General features: G+C 36.8%; 2 protein-coding genes across 4 annotated transcripts in view; both read right to left on the bottom strand.

The window, feature by feature from the left end:
• The window catches only part of LOC135592835 (protein SUBSTANDARD STARCH GRAIN 4, chloroplastic-like), a 28,877-nt gene extending 21,222 nt beyond the window's left edge, over window positions 1–7,655 (bottom strand). The window contains exons 1-6 of one of the 2 annotated variants that reach the window (XM_065082521.1): window positions 7,508–7,655; window positions 5,291–7,421; window positions 4,416–4,614; window positions 4,251–4,310; window positions 1,560–1,664; window positions 282–422 (exon numbers count right to left, since the gene is read on the bottom strand). In XM_065082521.1, the coding sequence (XP_064938593.1) occupies window positions 282–422; window positions 1,560–1,664; window positions 4,251–4,310; window positions 4,416–4,614; window positions 5,291–7,308 (2,523 nt within the window). In that variant the 5' untranslated portion in view covers window positions 7,309–7,421; window positions 7,508–7,655. The remainder of the gene's footprint in view (window positions 1–281; window positions 423–1,559; window positions 1,665–4,250; window positions 4,311–4,415; window positions 4,615–5,290; window positions 7,422–7,507) is intronic. The other variant, XM_065082522.1, reaches the window with a different exon arrangement.
• A 753-nt stretch (window positions 7,656–8,408) lies between these two features.
• LOC135592836 (WPP domain-associated protein-like) lies at window positions 8,409–16,880 on the bottom strand. 2 transcript variants are annotated; one of them, XM_065082523.1, is made up of 7 exons: window positions 16,544–16,880; window positions 13,092–15,475; window positions 11,165–11,291; window positions 10,850–10,951; window positions 9,089–9,138; window positions 8,972–9,016; window positions 8,409–8,880 (listed from the first exon to the last, which is right to left on the bottom strand). In XM_065082523.1, the coding sequence occupies exons 2-7, from the start codon at window positions 15,467–15,469 to the stop codon at window positions 8,862–8,864; spliced, it is 2,721 nt and encodes a 906-aa protein (XP_064938595.1). In that variant the 5' UTR covers window positions 15,470–15,475; window positions 16,544–16,880; the 3' UTR covers window positions 8,409–8,861. The 2 variants fall into 2 exon arrangements, with proteins under 2 accessions (XP_064938595.1, XP_064938596.1); XM_065082524.1 differs by lacking the exon at window positions 16,544–16,880 and having other exon boundaries at window positions 13,092–15,141; window positions 15,248–15,378.
• Between the last annotated feature and the right edge of the window lie 564 nt (window positions 16,881–17,444).

The raw sequence follows: 17,444 nt of genomic DNA on the forward strand, positions 1-17,444 counted from the left end.
CAGATATGCATCTTAAATTCATTAATCCAGTTGACAATGCTAAGAAAAGATAATCCAAATAAATGAACTTATATAACCACTAGTAAGCAACCATCTAATAACTGTTCAAGCTTAAAGTTTGATGTGTGTATAATTTCAAGAACTGAACAAACACTGAAAAATGCATTATCAGAATCACCAAAGTCGTCAGTAATATATATTAAAATTGACTTTTTGCATAGAGGAACCATGCCATTTTTGTATCCCAAGAGTCAGTAACGCCTCAACAAACAACATATTACCTGACACATGAGATGAAACTCTCCATCATCAGGGTTTACACCAAAATCACCAGAAGCTTCTAGAGGAGCATCACCAAACCAGCCACTTGCATTGTGCAAAAATATCCTTTGGCCACGAAAACACAAACTTGCTGTCAGCTCCTGCATACAAGTGTACAATTTAACATCACACCATTCCAATTTTTACAAAGCAAGGAATTCGTCTCCACCAAAAAAACAAGTTTTCTACAGCAGCTTGTTTGCTAATACAATCCCTCCAAACACACCCATGACTTTACTACAGAATGAACACATCTGCCAGTTCAGGTGGTTGTTATTAGCTAGGCTTAATTTCAGAACACATTTCTATTAAGTGAGAATTGCAGGGTGCAGACTAACAAGTAATTGCCCAGATGACCCATTTTTCCAACCAAAAAATACATGTCATGTCTGCTGAATTATAAGAAAAATGTTGCCACATGCAAATTCTTATAAGAAAAATGTTGTCACATGCAAATTCAATAGTTCTCTGAATAAAATAGTTCCAAAAATTATCATCCATGCTACATGGACAACCTTGCACCTCCTGAAGCAAAAATCTCATTTCACATTGGTTTCAACAAGAAGATACTAAGGTTATTTGTTTAGGTTTAGCTAATGTAAATAACAATAAAATTGAAAAGTTAATGGATTATCATAACAAACCAGTTCCTATTGGCTACCTGTGACATAACACTAAAGCTAGCAAAATTAGTTATACATACAAGTTCATCTTATCCTTTAATTATGATTTAAGTAGTTAAGAAAGGATAAAGGTATACTTACTACTGCATCTAGCAAATAGTAAGGTATGAGTACAAGAATAACAATGAAACATGTTTTTATAGTTTTCACTCCGATATTTTTATTAATTGCTAAAAATTAATTTATATTTCTGTTTTACAAACTCCAAACATAGATGTGGTAGAAACTTGCAGTATTTGTTTCACTCAGTAACTTGCATACCAACTCTGGCCAAGCAACAACATTCTAGGAACCAATGTCACTTTTCTGACATCCAACTGATACTACAGAAGAATTTAAGATAACAACACTCATGATATATCATGACATAAATCATTGATTTAAAATCATTAGATCTTGCAAATTAGACTGAACTTTGGCATCTTTTTATTCAGGTCGATTTATGTTTCCTTTCCATCAACAGTTAAAAATAGCAGAATGCCAGATAACATGGCATGATGTCATCTTCCAGGATAACCTGTACAGTGGTAAGCAGGTCATGGATATCAGACATACTGAAAACATGGAAGGGGCTTCTAGTATATGGAAAGACAGCCCATTCACATCAAGCTGGCCATGGATGTTTGGAAAATTATCCCCTCTGGACATGCAAATATGAATCTGACAACAAAAAAGAAAAACAAAAATTATATCATGTCAGTTAAATTGCATAAATTGCATCATTCGTAAAATAATCCAGAAGCTAGAAAACATAGATATCACTCAGAACTTCACAGGGTACCACAAATGTCCAACATGAATGACAGGCAGACACAATTTATAGTCTGCAGGAATATCTTGAAAACCACAAGTAGGACCATCAAAACATCATGCACTTTTCACCAGATAATGGAAAAATAAAATAAAATCCATAAATGAGGATTGATATTTACACCACATGTCAAAGTAAACCAGGAATAACTTGTAGAATACACACACAAACATAGGGAACATAACCATCCCTATATTTTAAGAAATTATAGAAACAACATTTAACAGAGAAGCTATATTCCTTTTAGAGTGAACTATAAAGTGCCAATAGCTAGTCTTTTTAATATTGTATTTTAACAGTGGAAATAACCTCACGTCAAATAATGCTACCAAAAGACAAGAAGACTCAACTAAACCAACCTAACAGTGGACTCACTGGCCCTTAGAAGATTGAGTTCATTTTCAACATAAATGCAATTTATTTAAAAACTTCCAAGGATATATCAGACTTAAAATGTTATTGAAGATATCAACCAATTAAAACCCATTAAGTAAAAGTAATCTCATTTGACGGCCCATGCAAAAATCTTGAATTTACAGAGTCAACCCTGAAAAGGTCTGTTTTCAAAAAAGCAGTGACTTTGCAGATGGCCTTGCTAAGATATCTGGCAGGAGTCAGCAATTCTCTCCAACTTGCTTGACCTATATTGTTTTCAGCCAGTCAAAAAGGAATCTGGCATAAAAAATAATCAACCAACTTTAACTGACGATGGTCCATGGGAAAAGAGAAGAAAGGCAGAAAATTGAAGAGCGAGGAAGAAAGGAATGGACAAAAAGACGGAGCAGGAGAGGAAGGAAGGGAGACAAAAGAAAAAAAAATACAAAAACAATTGCCATCTTTTGTGGCCTAAAGTTGCTCATCATCTGCCATCTGACAACTATTAACCAATCCCCACCAAAAACTAAGTTTAAGACACAAATTGAGAATCTGCATGTTCTTAAAGAGGTAAGAATTTTAGAAATCAGTTTCTATAAAAATTAACACGATGTTAAGCACATTTTTCAATTTAAGACAGCTTCATGAGTTTTTATCATGTTGTAAAGTGTAAAAATGACATCAGCACAGGGTGGTCAACAATTGTGTGCAACGTACCACTGATATATACAAAATATTGGTTGCTCCAACAAGCATGGAAGACAGTGGTGCAATTAAAAGTCAAAACCATTCATAAATTACTTCAAAACAAGAATGAAATTTTGCCTGGACAGTACATACTGGACCATTCTTAAATTACTCCAAACCAAGGACTGTAGTTTCGCCTAGATTAGTATGTAGGGGTTGGTATTTATCTATTCGAGGAAAGACCAAGACTCGGACTGCCCCATTTAAGGGCAGTCCAGGGTCTAATGTATATGCAAGGATCTTTCCAGAACTTCTGAATTTAACCTATGAAAAAGTTCAGAAGGTAGATCACTTCTAAATGTGAATGATTTGGAATATCCATTTAAATCCGTCCGTCACTGGATGATGGCAAGTATGTTATCCTACAACAAGATGTGGCCAAGTAGAGATAAGTATATGTACTTTATGGGAAAAGAGGTCAATTTAATCAGCTAAGCCTCTTAAAGTAAATGCATCAAGCATCAAAAGATAAATCACTTTTATACCTCTTAAAATATATCACTTTCTGAAAACTTGTGAATTTAACTTAGACATAGTTTAGATGGTAGGTTACTTCTAATGATGTGGAATGTCCATTCGCTATCACTTCTATACCTCTTAAAGTATGTGAATTTAACCTATGCATATTTTCAAAAGGTAAATCACTTCCAATGATTTGGAATATCCATTGACAACCATTCAATTGGATCTCAAGTATCTTCATCTTACACCAAATTTTGGACAAGTGGACATAAGTATCTTAAACTATACGACTTACAGTAGATACATGAAGAGATTGAAACAACTTACAATTCCTCAATGGCATCAAACTAGAAAAAATGACGTCTTCTGTGACTTCAGATGGTTTCACATTCTCACTTTTATTTTTGTCAATTACACATGAATATGAAACATAGATATGCTGTGTCACAATTATTCTAATGTTTTCAACACTGCATGTACAGATAGCATCAAATTTTCTTACTGCAGTTGAAGTTGATGTTTAACCAAAAATAAAGAAGTTTGGTATCACAGCTGCAAGAAATTATTTACGACATTTTCTACGGCATTATCTGAGCATTCTCACATCCATGAGGTAGTTACACAACCCACTAATATTGTTCCAAATGAATCAATGACAATTCATTAGGGCATGACAGAAAAATAAGAACTCTTAATTGAACTTTCAAGAAATAGAGATACTATTTGATCTCTTTTGAAAATTATCCATTAAAGTAAAGAGAAAAGACATAGGAAAGAAATGCGCTACTTTAAAAAAATCTGGAGACAAATACAATTCTAGAAAGATAACTAAAGGGGATTTAGACAAGCACCTCACCAGTAGCTCTGCCTTTCAACCATGTGACTGGAATTTCCAGAATTCCCTCAAACAGCTGCATCAGTTCAAAATATGGATAAAAATAGGCCATATTCAAATAGAACAAGTTCAATGAAACCCATTTCTTGTAGTCAATACAGCAATAGAGAAACTACATTACCGGAGCAAAGAGGTTTATAATCTTCAAATTTGCATGCCATTTTTGCTCAGGAATATTTACAGAAACGTCTGCAGATAGCCGCCCCCCACCTTGAGAAGTATGATCTTGTCTCCATTCCATACAATTTCCAGTCAGCTGCACATGTACTCGACTATAATGATTCTCAAGTCTGACGTGTCCATTCACTTCAACCATTTCCCTACATACAAGAAAAAACTCATCTTTCCATCAAAACGTATGTATAGACATAAATGCAGTTCAATTACTCTTTATAATTATCAAAGATTTTACAGACATAAAACATTTTGCAGGATAATCATAACATTAGCTCCGGGCAACAAAAATCTTACATATGAACTTAAAAGCATAATTTTTCAAATCTTGGTCTGATATTAATTGGCAGTCAGAGCAGTATGATACAAGACAAAGGTAAATGCCCTTCGAACGTATTGCTTTGCCTTTGTATTTAAGCAATGATCACACATAACAAAAAGATTAAACTAACCTGTCATATACTCAATGTACTAAGATGGAGAAACCTAATTGTACTAATTCATAGTGGGTAAGAAGTCCAAGTTGCACCAGAGGGAACAGAAATATGTCTGTGTATTGAAGAACACATGAAGTGTTCTCTACATTCCAATGGAATAAAATGGTGAGAATGAATTAATGTGACACACAGGTGAAGACATGCATACTTAGTACCATGAATAATATACATTAGAAGTGACATAGTAAACATCTTGATTAACAACAATTAAGTGGTGGGCATGAAACCAGTGATGTATTATCTGTTGACAAAATGAGGCAGAGAAAAAAAGATAATGCAATAACTCTATGTAATAGGTATTAATTCCAATAATTAGATCTCAGACCTTGGCTCCTTGTCACCATATCCCAACAGCATTAGTGTTCCTCCAGAAAAATGAACAGAGTCCAGTGTAATTGGAAGAACTTTCCTGATGCCTTTGGAACTAGTCTCAGTTACACCTTCCACAAATTCAGCAGAAAGATCTTCCGCACTTATACTGAAGTATGATTTCAGTTTTCGAATATGACCAGCAAGATACTCAGAAAAAACTTCATTAACAACAATCTTGTCTATAATTTCATACAAGTGGAAGGGATAAAACGCCTTTGATTGGTGCATCTGTGTACACATTCCAAACATTTTTTGAATGAAGCCTTGGCAATTAAGATCTCCACTGTCTTCAGACTTCTCATAACTTTGGCCCACAGTATCCTTCGATTTGTCAAAACCAACTCCATCATCATGGTGACTCTCAAAATGATGTTTTTCCAAATCTCCATTGTCCAGAGCAATAGCATGACCATCGATTTGCAAGCAGCTATGATGATTGTCTGCCAGATGCTGTTTTTCCATATCTCCATCTGTGAGTTTGCCATTGTCTGTTTCCATGTCAGTACTTCCCTGAGTAATTGAGATATTATCAGCAGCTTCAATGGATGTCTGAGATTTAAATTCTTGATTATCTAAGTCAACCAACTCAATAAGACTATCCGACCTTGTTTTATCAATCCCATTGCTTCGTGTAATTTCAGCATCACTGCCTGCTTTGTCCTTCGTGGTTAATATCTCAGATCCAGTATCTTCATGACCTCCATCAGATGAATTTGAACCCTGCTCGGAATATGGCTCGCTGAACTTTCCACTATCCAGACCTCTGAAATATGCAGTGGCAGCAACTGCACTGCGCTTGAGGTTTCTTTGTTTGGAAGTAAAATTACGTTCTGAAACAACTTTCCTTTTAGCATTCCTTTTGAACCTGTGCCTAGAAAAGGGCGACTTTATTCTGGACCAGAAGTTTGTTCCCAGGCCACCAGTTCTTGCACCAAAGAGTTTCTGTACTTCTGTGTGTTCCAGACCATGCATACCACTATTATCCATGCAATGATGATCCTTCAAATGCATATGGTCATCGATACAAAAGAACGAGCTAGGTCTACCAGGCTGAACAGAAAGATGGAGATTATCATTCAAGGTTTCATCCCTAAACAATGACGAGTGTTCCTCAGGAACAACATAACCCATCTCCGCAGCTTCCCTAGCAGCTTTAACCCTTTGCCTGGCCCAGGATGCTGCAGATTCTTCTCTAGCAAGCCTTCTAGTTTTTGTTCGATAGTCTATGCCTTCTTCAGATGAGTGATGCTTATTCAGACCATTCTCAGATGGCGATGGAATCCCCAGCCAGGAAAAATCCTCCTTCTGTGCAACTAAAAGGCAAGGTCGGGATAAAACAGCATCTATAACAATCTTCCCTCTCCTAAGACTTGTAAAAGGGCGAAGTCGGAGTTTCAGCGTTGGTACCTCACCACAAGAAAACTCCTCACGGTGAGGTCCAATTGAACACGAATACAAAGTGATGCCCAGAGGCGAAACACTTCGAACCTTACCAAAATCAAGTTCTCTTTGCAGATGCTCACTAAGTATCGAGCAAGCAGATGGAAGAAGCTGGGCCTCCACAAAGCTTGTGGCCTTACGCTGTGCATACCATACCAACATTCCTGCCACCGAAATCACCGAGACAAACACAGAGCATCTGATCAAGAACAGCCCCTCTTTCCAAAGAGAATTAAGAGATGTAATCCAAGCAGTGGTCCTGGGAAATGACTCGCGCGCGCAACTCACTTTGAACCCATCACTAAGAAACCCAAATTTCCTCAAATAAAAACTGGGGTCTTCACCTCCGAATCGCAAACAATCAACCCGCCTACGCCCTTTTCGCCGATTCCCTGCACTGACCTTACTAAACAAGGCCCTAAAGTTCGGTTCTGCATTGATCAAGCGATCGACTGAGCTGCCATTTCTATTGACCAAAGACGTCCGGAGCGGCGATCCGAGCAACGAACTACGGAAGTGATCCAGGCTCATCTTGGCCCTTGAATCAACAGAATCCCCAAACTTCTACACATGCGCAGGGGACCAAGATCTCAATCTCAGTCCCCCTATTGCCTCAAAAAGCCAACAATTCGCCCAACATTCCGCTTCCCTCATAAAACAAAACAATAAGAAACACAAATAAAGAGAAAGACAGGGGGAAAGGAGACAACTCATTGCTCAAGATTAACACCTGATCGCCTCAATCACACATGAGGAAGGGCAAGAATCTACGCGAGGAGAGTCGAAGCTACGGGGTCGAAGAATCGCGAGGCCACCGAGGGTCGACAGACACGAATCGAGAGTCTCTCCGGAGAACGGCCAAAAAGGGTTTGGGCGGAGGATTGCGTTTACCAGCGGGCTCTCGAGTTATTATCAGGAATCGGACGGTGGATATGATATCCTGCATCCACTGTGACGACCAAGCCAGAAGACACGTTCTCCTTCCCCAGCGGTTCCTGGGAGAAGGCCGCCAGCTGACGCCATCACGGCGACCTTGTCGTCGATGCTTCCTGTTTTGGCAGAGACAATCGATCTCCAACAGCCTGATCGAGATCGGACGGCTCATCTGACTGCATCCTGAATGAGATCGGACCGCTCATTTAACTGGTGAGATTTATTGATAGTATTGCTGTTATAATTATTGTAATTTGTAATTGAAATATACTTGACAGGGCCGTCTTTGTGTGATCTTTTTGCTTTATTACATTCCTTGCGTGTCTTAAGGGGTGGAGAGCGAGACGGACACAGTGCTTGACGGACACGTATCATCCCCGAATCTTAAAGCACTGTGTCCGTCTCGCTCTCCTCCTCCTCTTAGGCAATCTTATAAGAGGTGTCCTTCCCCGAATCTTAAAGCACTCTACTTGGCTCGTATTTTCCCCGCCTGCAAGCGGACCGCTTGAGCATAAGGTTAAACATGAAGAATGATTACAGCAAACACCTCCAAACATATTAAGCTTAGCAATGATTTAAAGCTCCAGGCTTAAACAGAGAACAAATGAGGTTTATGTGATGTGTTCTTGTCCATCACCGATTATAGAGATGGTAGCTCTCCCGACATCAAGTATAGCTTCATTTCCACATGATCAACATTAGAAAGAGTCATCATATATAAATGAAGGGGAGATATATACACAAGGTGTTGAGTCGAACATGTAATGATCAAAGCAAGAAAAGGAAAGGAAAACTAAAATGCATGCTAACATGTATATGTGACCTGGCCGAGCTTGCATTGGGGCACCCAAACCAATTTGATCAGTTGCATTCTTTTTCTTTGACAGCATTGAACAAATAGTATGACCAAAACACCTCAAGATTTTGCAACTCGATATCGGTTACGACAAGCAACCAGGATGCACTTTTCGCTCTCTGTCATGCTGATGACTGCATCAAGCTAAACAAACCATGCTACAGCTGCAACAGCAAAAATGTCTTGTTGAAACCTAGATGCACGAGAAAGGAGCCCCTTGGCTTGATCAGGGATGGTTTGTATCCTCTGTCATGGCCATGACTGCATCAAGCTAAACCATGATACACTTCTAACATCAAGTGTCCTGTTGAAACCTAGATATAATGGAAAGGAGAAAAGTTCTCATAAGACTAGAGATTTTATGCATAAACAAAATCAAAGAAGAAGGTTGAATTATGTATATACCATAAAACTTTATATCTGATCCACTCTCCCAAGTCCCTCCATGCTCTAAAACACCAGATTTGATATAAAAAGATAGATATGGTAGTATACTTCAAATATAAATTCAGAAAATCCTACTTGATTTCTCCATTTAATTCTCTCTGAACCAGTTTTAGAATCTCCATTACCTGTCAGCATGAGATGAACAATAATGTGAATAATTTTTAAGTCAGTACAATCTGCATAAAAAATATACATTTCAAGCAAACAGAGCTCCCTTGCTATATTGAATTACCAATAAATGCAAAAGACTGATGCATCAGACTCGAGACATGGTGAACACACTTCTAATATAATTGGTCACATGGATTATGGTTGAAATGAAATAAGTACTATACTACTAAGAAATTAGCAGGCATCTGTCACTTTTAATCCCTCTAGGATACCATATATATAAAAGATCGGTTTTAGAAATTTTGAAATAAGTCACAATGATCAAACTTTTCTTAGAAAATATGTTTGACCGGACAAAAACAAATTTATAGCAAGGATATGGATAAGAAGTCACAAACATTTCCATAGCTCACATAAGTTCCTGTACTCATCAAGGTGATCTTCCTGGTGATTTGATTATTAAACAAGCATGCTCCAAGGCCCAAGAATTCTATTTCCAGCTAGGAACGAATCACATACTTCATTAGTGATAAGTCGTTTTGTGTCACTACACCTCTCTGCTGAAAAATTTGCAAGTCCACCAAACCTTTAATGCTGGAAATCAAATGAACATGGGTAGAAAAAACACTGGCGTCCATTCCATGACCTTGCTATTCTGGTTAAATTGGCAACTACTACATCCACTAAACCAGGCAATAACCCAAAAACAATCATAGAACATTCAACTTTATAATAACAGAACACAAGCTAAGTCTGAAAAGTGAAAAGTATATACTAGATTGTCCTATGAGCTTGTCATCTATCATTAAATGTTAATTTAACAATGCATTTTTAATCAACATAGAGAATATCTGGAGCCCATGATAAGCGATAATCTGAAAATTATGTGCCAATCAAGTGTCAAATGATCAATACCTATTAACTAGGATTAAATTTTCACAAGAATGAGAAATCAACAATTGCCACCCATCACTGAGATAAAATAATAAATAAATAAAACTTAGTAACTGTACAACTGTGTGTACATACATACATACAAACAAACATACATACATATATATGTATGTATGTATACACATACGTACGTATACACATACACACACACACACACACACACACACACACACACACACACACATATATATATATATATATATATATACACACGCACACACACACTAAAGCCCAACAGAAAATGGGCTCAATATTACTTAATATCAACCAGATTATGATTTTATGATACTGAAACTTCATCAGAGGTTTTTATCTACTTGCAATGCATCAAAACAGTAGCTTTTCATTATAAAAAATCAACTGTTTCTTCAATGTGCAATACAAAGAACACCCATCACTGCCATTATCTCCTTTTTTCGGTCTGTACTTTGAACTCTCATTACATAAAGAATTAAGCATTCTATTAAGCTTTCTAAATTGTAGACTATAGATGAAAGTTGTGATGGAACATGCTTATCATTTTGTGCTATAAGCCAAACACAGTGAGAAATTCATTTGTGATAAAGTTTGACAAGAAAGCATCATTTAGTAAGTAGACAAGAATGCCCACAAAAGTCAAAGTTGTTGTAGATAAACTCAAAGTCAGTAACTACTAAGAAGAGAGAAGTTCATTTTCACAAGTATCCACTATATTGATCTTTTCAAGCAGCAGTTGATGACCAAAGTCTGCACAATAATAGTAAGTACTAAGTAGCAAGAAAATTATCTTACTCCTGGATAGTGCTGCAATACTGGAGAGTAATGATCAAGTGCTAAGTATATCTTTCCAAGAAGCCCTAGAAGTGCCTCAACATCATCTCCCAGAAGATCGACCTGGGACAGAATAAATAAAATAAGAAGAAGGTGGTTACATACAAAGATATATTATATATATAATATAATATGTAATGCTACAGGCTCCAATGGGGCAAACCCCATTCAGCAACAACCACAAAAACATGGGATACGATGTTTGTTATGGTGACTTAAACAAATAATAATAATAATTGATAACACATAAACAGAAGAAAATTCTTAAATACATACCTCGGCTTCAGCCTTCTGGAGGTTAGACCAACTAGTTTCAATTTTTTTTTTGTACAAGAAACAATTCTTCTTCTGTTGGCTAGCCAGCTGCACCAGTGGATTCAATTGATGACTCAGTACCTTCAACCTGTAAATGACAAGAGGATTTCTATTTATAATCCAGAATAACTACGCAGAAAGACATGACGAGAATAGCTGGAAGTCGACTTCAAACTAGGACATCATTTCCAAGGTTTAAAATTTCTCACTCCAAGATGCTTATGTAGCACATTGGTCCAAATTGTTTTGGGGCAGCATTCTATGCATTATAGAAAATTGATCATGAAATGAGGAGAGATTTGGAAACAATTCTCTCAAATCTGCAGGAACAGAAACGTGTTTCAGCAGATATAAAGATTGTATCATTTTGAATGTGCTAGTTAGCTTGGCTGATAAAGATCTCATATCATGACTTACCATTTGGCTGGTAAAGATCTCATATAGCTAAGGCTAACTTACCATTAGTTAGCATCACTTTATCAACATCTTAAATAATTTCAGGGCTAGAATTCACATCAGTGTGCATGAGATGCAATTTACATTTTAGAACATTCTAGTCATCTTGATCTCAATATCACATTAATGAGACATCGGATCCTAATTACATGGCTCATGTAAATTTACTACACACCATAATCATATCATCTATCTTGATTATTTCATTGCAATGTTGCAACTGAGTGGTGACTTCAATCGTCAGAAGAGGACCATAGCCAGATGTTAGGATGTGGTCAAGTTAATTGTGGCATAGAAAGTCGATCTCAATCATCCCTACAGAACTACAAGTCGAAAGGTGACTTGTCACACTCAATTAACCCATTGGATATATTGACGAATGCTAATTGGATGAGGACGAGACCTCCATTTGATTTCAGTTTTCTTGAAGTCCACAAGTATAATGGTGGGGTGCACGGTAGTGTGTCTACTTACAATCAGGAGTCTTATGTTCCTAGCATGCAGATGATGAGTGGGACATGGACCAAGGAGTATATTTTGGTCTTGGTATGAAATCAGTTTCTTACATGTGTTGTTACTGTATGGTACCAGTCAACACTGGATGATACAAGTTCTGGGCTACAATAACCCCTATTAATAGTTTTTCATGTTTTGATGACCAATTAAAAATCATGCAAAAACACATACATGAAAAGCCATATAAATATATGAAGTTAGCATATGATGTATGTCTTACCCAGACAGTATAAATATATACTTGAAAACTCTTAAATATATGAATTTAAGAACTATGTAAGTCATAACTTATTAGTGATTACTACAACTGAAAAGAATTTCGTGTTGGATCAAAAGGTGGGTTTAGATCCACAATGTGAGTTGGTCAAGATCAATATTACAATACGAAAAGTTCATGCATGATATTGTTCTTGTGGCAATTGATATTGCATATATGTATGCAGCTATAGGATCAAACTAGAAATAATTGTGGGATCTTGTTCACCAAGTTCAATTTTGAAGTCAGCCACTATGTTGGTATAGTATGATGAGAATGGCAACTGTGGCTATTGATGTAGGACTAGTGTTGAGGGTGCAACCACGATGGTTATTGTGCAATGCCATTGCCATCATTGTACTGCCATTCTGAGCCATTTGAACTTTGAAGTCTCAGATTTGGCAAACTAGAATCAATTATCAACTTCATATTATGGTTCATGAAATATATGTTGGTAGGAACAACCACAAGGAACTTGCCCTTGCCCTTGCCCTTATCTTTCTGCTTATAAATTAATCTTGTGGATGATATAGCACCACTATCTAAGATTTCAAATTGTGCTAAAACAAATGATGAACAGTATCTAGTCAAAATAAAGGTAAAACAAAAGTCTTGTGTTTAAAATTGAAAAAGCATTTTTAGATAGAGAGAAATGCACACCTAGATTCATTTCTTTTAGAACTCTCTATCAAATGTCTTTCTAAATCTGCAAAACCTTTAGATAATTCCATCATGGACTCGCTGATAGATCTCAACTGTTTTACTTGTTCTCCTTCCTTTCCCTCAAGAACACCAAGAAGCATGGTCTTCTGTGTTTCTTCTTCTTTTAATGCATCTGACACAAGTTTAAGTTTCTCATTGAGCTTATCCAACTCAAGTTCATAATAATGATTTTTCTGTAGGGTCTTGTTTAATTTACTCGTCAAAGAAATTAATTCCAATTTACAACTTGACAATTGTTCTTCTTGCATGCTTTTATGATCTCTGAGCATGTTAAGTTCCCGGTGAACAATGTCGAGCTGCTGCTTTTGTTGCATTAATGTTGATCCAGACTCTGAGGCCAACTTTTCCTTTTCTTCCAGTGATGATGAAATTGATGCTATGACCTGCTTCAACTTGCTGTTTTTCTCAATTTCCAACCTCAAAGCATTCTCCTTTTCTAAAAGTGTTGCTTCAAAAGACTTATTTAAGTTTTCCTCTTCTTTCATTGATGATGATAATGAGACCACATCCAGCTTCAACTTGCAGTTCTCTTCAATTTCCGACCTTAGTGCATTCTCCTTTTGCAAAAGCAATGCTTCAAGAGACAACTTTTCTTTAGAATATTTTGATATCATCGGATTCATACAAGTGATAGCATCACAAATCACCCCTCTAAATATAGTGGTATTAATCTTCATAAGCAATTTGATCTTGATCTCAATATCTTGCATTATGCATCTGTGCTCATCAATCAGCCCTCTCAAAATAATATTACATAGTTGATCTCTAAAATTAGTTTCTGTCTTTACATCTTCAATAACACTTGTCAGTTTTTTTAATTGATTCAAGTAATTTGCCTCTGCAGATGAATGCAACGCCTTCTGGTTTGCTACATCTGAGATCTGTGCTGAGAGACACTTAAGCTCATTTGTTTTCTCCATAAGCAAATTTCGTACTCGCTTATTTTCATAAACCAGGGAACAGTTTTTCTCCTTAAAGCTCTGCAACTCATCATCATGATTATACAGTTCAAGTAATGTTTCCTTCTCCACGAGGATTTCATCCAACTTCAAAATGAATCCTGGTACCTTTTCCCTTAAATGTTCGAGCTCCTTATCTTTCCTTAAAACTGACGACCCCCTTTCCTTGAGGAACTCCCTCTTAAGCCTAAACAACTCCTCCGTCTTCTCTAGCAATGCTGAGTCATGTCTTCTCCTCATCTTGGTCATTTCAGTTTTAAAGTAAAATAGCAGTTCCTCCTTATTCATGTGATTCAGATGAGCAAAGTCTAACATGTTCTCTCCAGAATCCCCAGATTTTTCCATCATCATTGTTTCATTTTCCTCAGGTTGAGATGGAAAGTTATGATTTCCTAATACTTTCGCAGGAAAATGGTCTTTCCTTTTCGTAACAGTCCATTCTTCAAAATTCTCATGATAATTCACTTCCTCCATGATAGCATGGAGTTCATCACGCATCGCCTTAAGCTCAGTAGCCTTTTTCTGCCAATTCTTGTTTGAATTCTTAATAAAGACAGTTTGGTGATACAACATTGTTTCATATTCATCCTGAAGGCCTCGAACATAATCCTGAAGCACAATAGTATTGATTTCTCTTTGAAGCTCATGCTCCCATTGAAGCTCACTTGACACAACCTTCTTTGAGCAGGTCATCACACAAATTTCTTTGAATACTAAACCTAATATGTCTTTCAGAACATCAACTTTTTGATCTACTTCTAGCAATTTCTTAATAGCTTTTGTTTCATGCAATATGTTGCATGGATCAATGCCTTCTCTACTCACATTATCCAAGCTCTTTAGATGTTGAAGATCATTCTTCAACCACTGAATCTGATTTTCCACCATAATCCTTAGCCTGCTTACATTATTGACACATTTGCAGTCTCCACAAGAACTTAAACAGCTCTTACATGACTCCAATCTTCTCTCATCAATTTCTGCCTCCATCATCAAAGATTGACTTGATGTTATCTCTAAATTTTGACCTGCAGCAACATGAGACTTACAAGACATCAACTTCTCATTCAAAACCGCAATTTCTGCTTCCTTCGAAGCAATTTTCTCGGCAGCCTCCTCGACGATAGCACTTACCATTCCTTTAATGACTGTATCATTCACCATTCTTGATAAACTCAAACGGTCATTGAGCTCGTCCCAGTAGGAATCCATATCTAGAATAAATTTTTCGTATGATGCGGAGTCATCACCAACATTATCACTTCCTTTGAAACTACTACTTGATAGCATGTTCTCCATAACTGGCACACCAATCTTTTCATCCAAGACGGGAAAATTCTCCGTTTCAGCCTGCATTTTTATCTGTGAATGTTTAAAACTAAATTAGAACTCTGAAAGATCCAAAACAAAACCAAAAAAAAAAGTCTGCCCCAGAAAACCCAACATATTGGAAAAAGAATAGAAACAAAATTGTCAATGATTCTCTGCAACTATACCGGATTCAAGAAAGTTAGTGAAATTCAATAAACGAATGTCTAATTTCGAAATTCCAAAGCTCAATATTCACCATTTTTCCCTTGTCCAAAAACAAACTCATTTCTTTGAAAGCATTGCTTTTAGTTTCAAGTTCCCCAAAGAATTTTATGGCAGCAAAATATTAATTTTTAAGTACTAAAAGCAATGGCTGAGCAAAGATGGATAGCCAACACCCCTGTTCCAAGCTGGAAAGAGGTTAGTATTGTGTTTCTGACGCAATTATGTAATTGGCGACTCGATAGGCGTTCAGGTAGTGAATGTGTGAAATGCTCGAAAAGCGTGGGAGCTGAGCTCAAATAGGCTCAGTAGAAAAGAAATGAGACGAGAAGAGTTCAAGAAACAATGACACATCAATCACTGTTCTGGTTTGGATTCAAAGAAAAACTGAAAATGAAACATAAAGAAACTAAAACCAATCCGGAAACGATAACTCTAATCCGTAAACTAAATGCACCACCGAACATCCCAAATCAGAAGTTTCACCTTCGCTTAGGGAAACGAGTAGGAATTATCCAAGAGAAAAGTAACAAAAATCATTGGTAATCCAGATTCCGTTAACGTGGACCAAACACAAATGGATAGAAACAAAATCTTGATGCAAAATTTCAACAAAAAGAGCCAAATTAAAACTCCAAAATTTCAAAATCGGTCCGACTCTTATAACAATTTACGAAAACAAAGCAAACCAAATCCCAAAAGAGACCAACGTAATCTGAGGAATCACCGTATCCAAATACCCCCCATCATCCAAAAAGTATCGACTTCGCAACTAAGAAGCAAAGAACGACTCAACAACCACAAGCTCAACGCCCAAATATCAGCACCAATTGAGTCAAAGTCAAACCGAACAGAAGAAGCAGGGAAAACAAAAAATACTGGCGGGTGGAGTAGTACCTGGAGTTTTTCGCTTCCGGAGCCCAAAAAGGAGGGATCTTTGTCGGCCTTTCCTGCTCGTACGCGCGTCCGGATTTAGGGTTAAGAAAGGAAGAAGGAAGGCGACAGGAGTGAAGGGGGAGAGGACAAAGAAAAGCGGCAGACCAACACGGAGATCGAGAAGAAACCGAGAAGTCGTCGGCACGGAAGGAGAAGGCAGTCGAAGCAAGTCGAAAGGCACAGAGCGGTTGGAAGCACAAAGTAACTATTAGAAGAAGTCATTTAGAGAGAGAAGGGAAGTATTGCTTCTGATGGTAACAAGTGATGACGGTGTTGGGATCAGCAATTAGTAGTTATTTTAGCTGACGATGCTACACTAACAACAGCACAATCTATGGATGAAAAAGATCATGTGATGGAGATCACAGTCAACTTTCTTCTCTCTCTATTACGCAGCCAGCTGTGAGTTCTCTTTTCATGTTAGTGGACATATAAGTTCAGATCAAGAAGAAAAGAATTTGAAGCTATCTTTCTTCTTTTCTAATGTAATTAAGTAGATTAATGATATTCAATTTCACAGATTTAACATTATCAACAGAGAAAAACATTTATTATTGTGTTGGTTTGATTTACTATAGCTTTTCTTTTTTTTTTTATAAAAATAACTGAACTATTGATAAAAATAATTATTTTGATTTGATGTGCACATCCTAATATCTTATTGTAAATCAAATTAATTATTGTTCGAGCACATCTAAAAGGAAAAAATTACATATTATTTTCTGTGATTAATAAAACATTCAATCTTATTTCTCTTCACTTGAGTCGAGTCTACTGACAAAAAATATTGTACGTATTCGGTGGTAAGTGCTTAGTGATAAATTCTATAATATTTTTATCAATAAAATCGATAACGGAGAAA

This window comes from Musa acuminata, chromosome BXJ1-9, assembly GCF_036884655.1.
Source record: "Musa acuminata AAA Group cultivar baxijiao chromosome BXJ1-9, Cavendish_Baxijiao_AAA, whole genome shotgun sequence".
NCBI classification, from domain to species: Eukaryota; Viridiplantae; Streptophyta; class Magnoliopsida; order Zingiberales; family Musaceae; genus Musa; species Musa acuminata.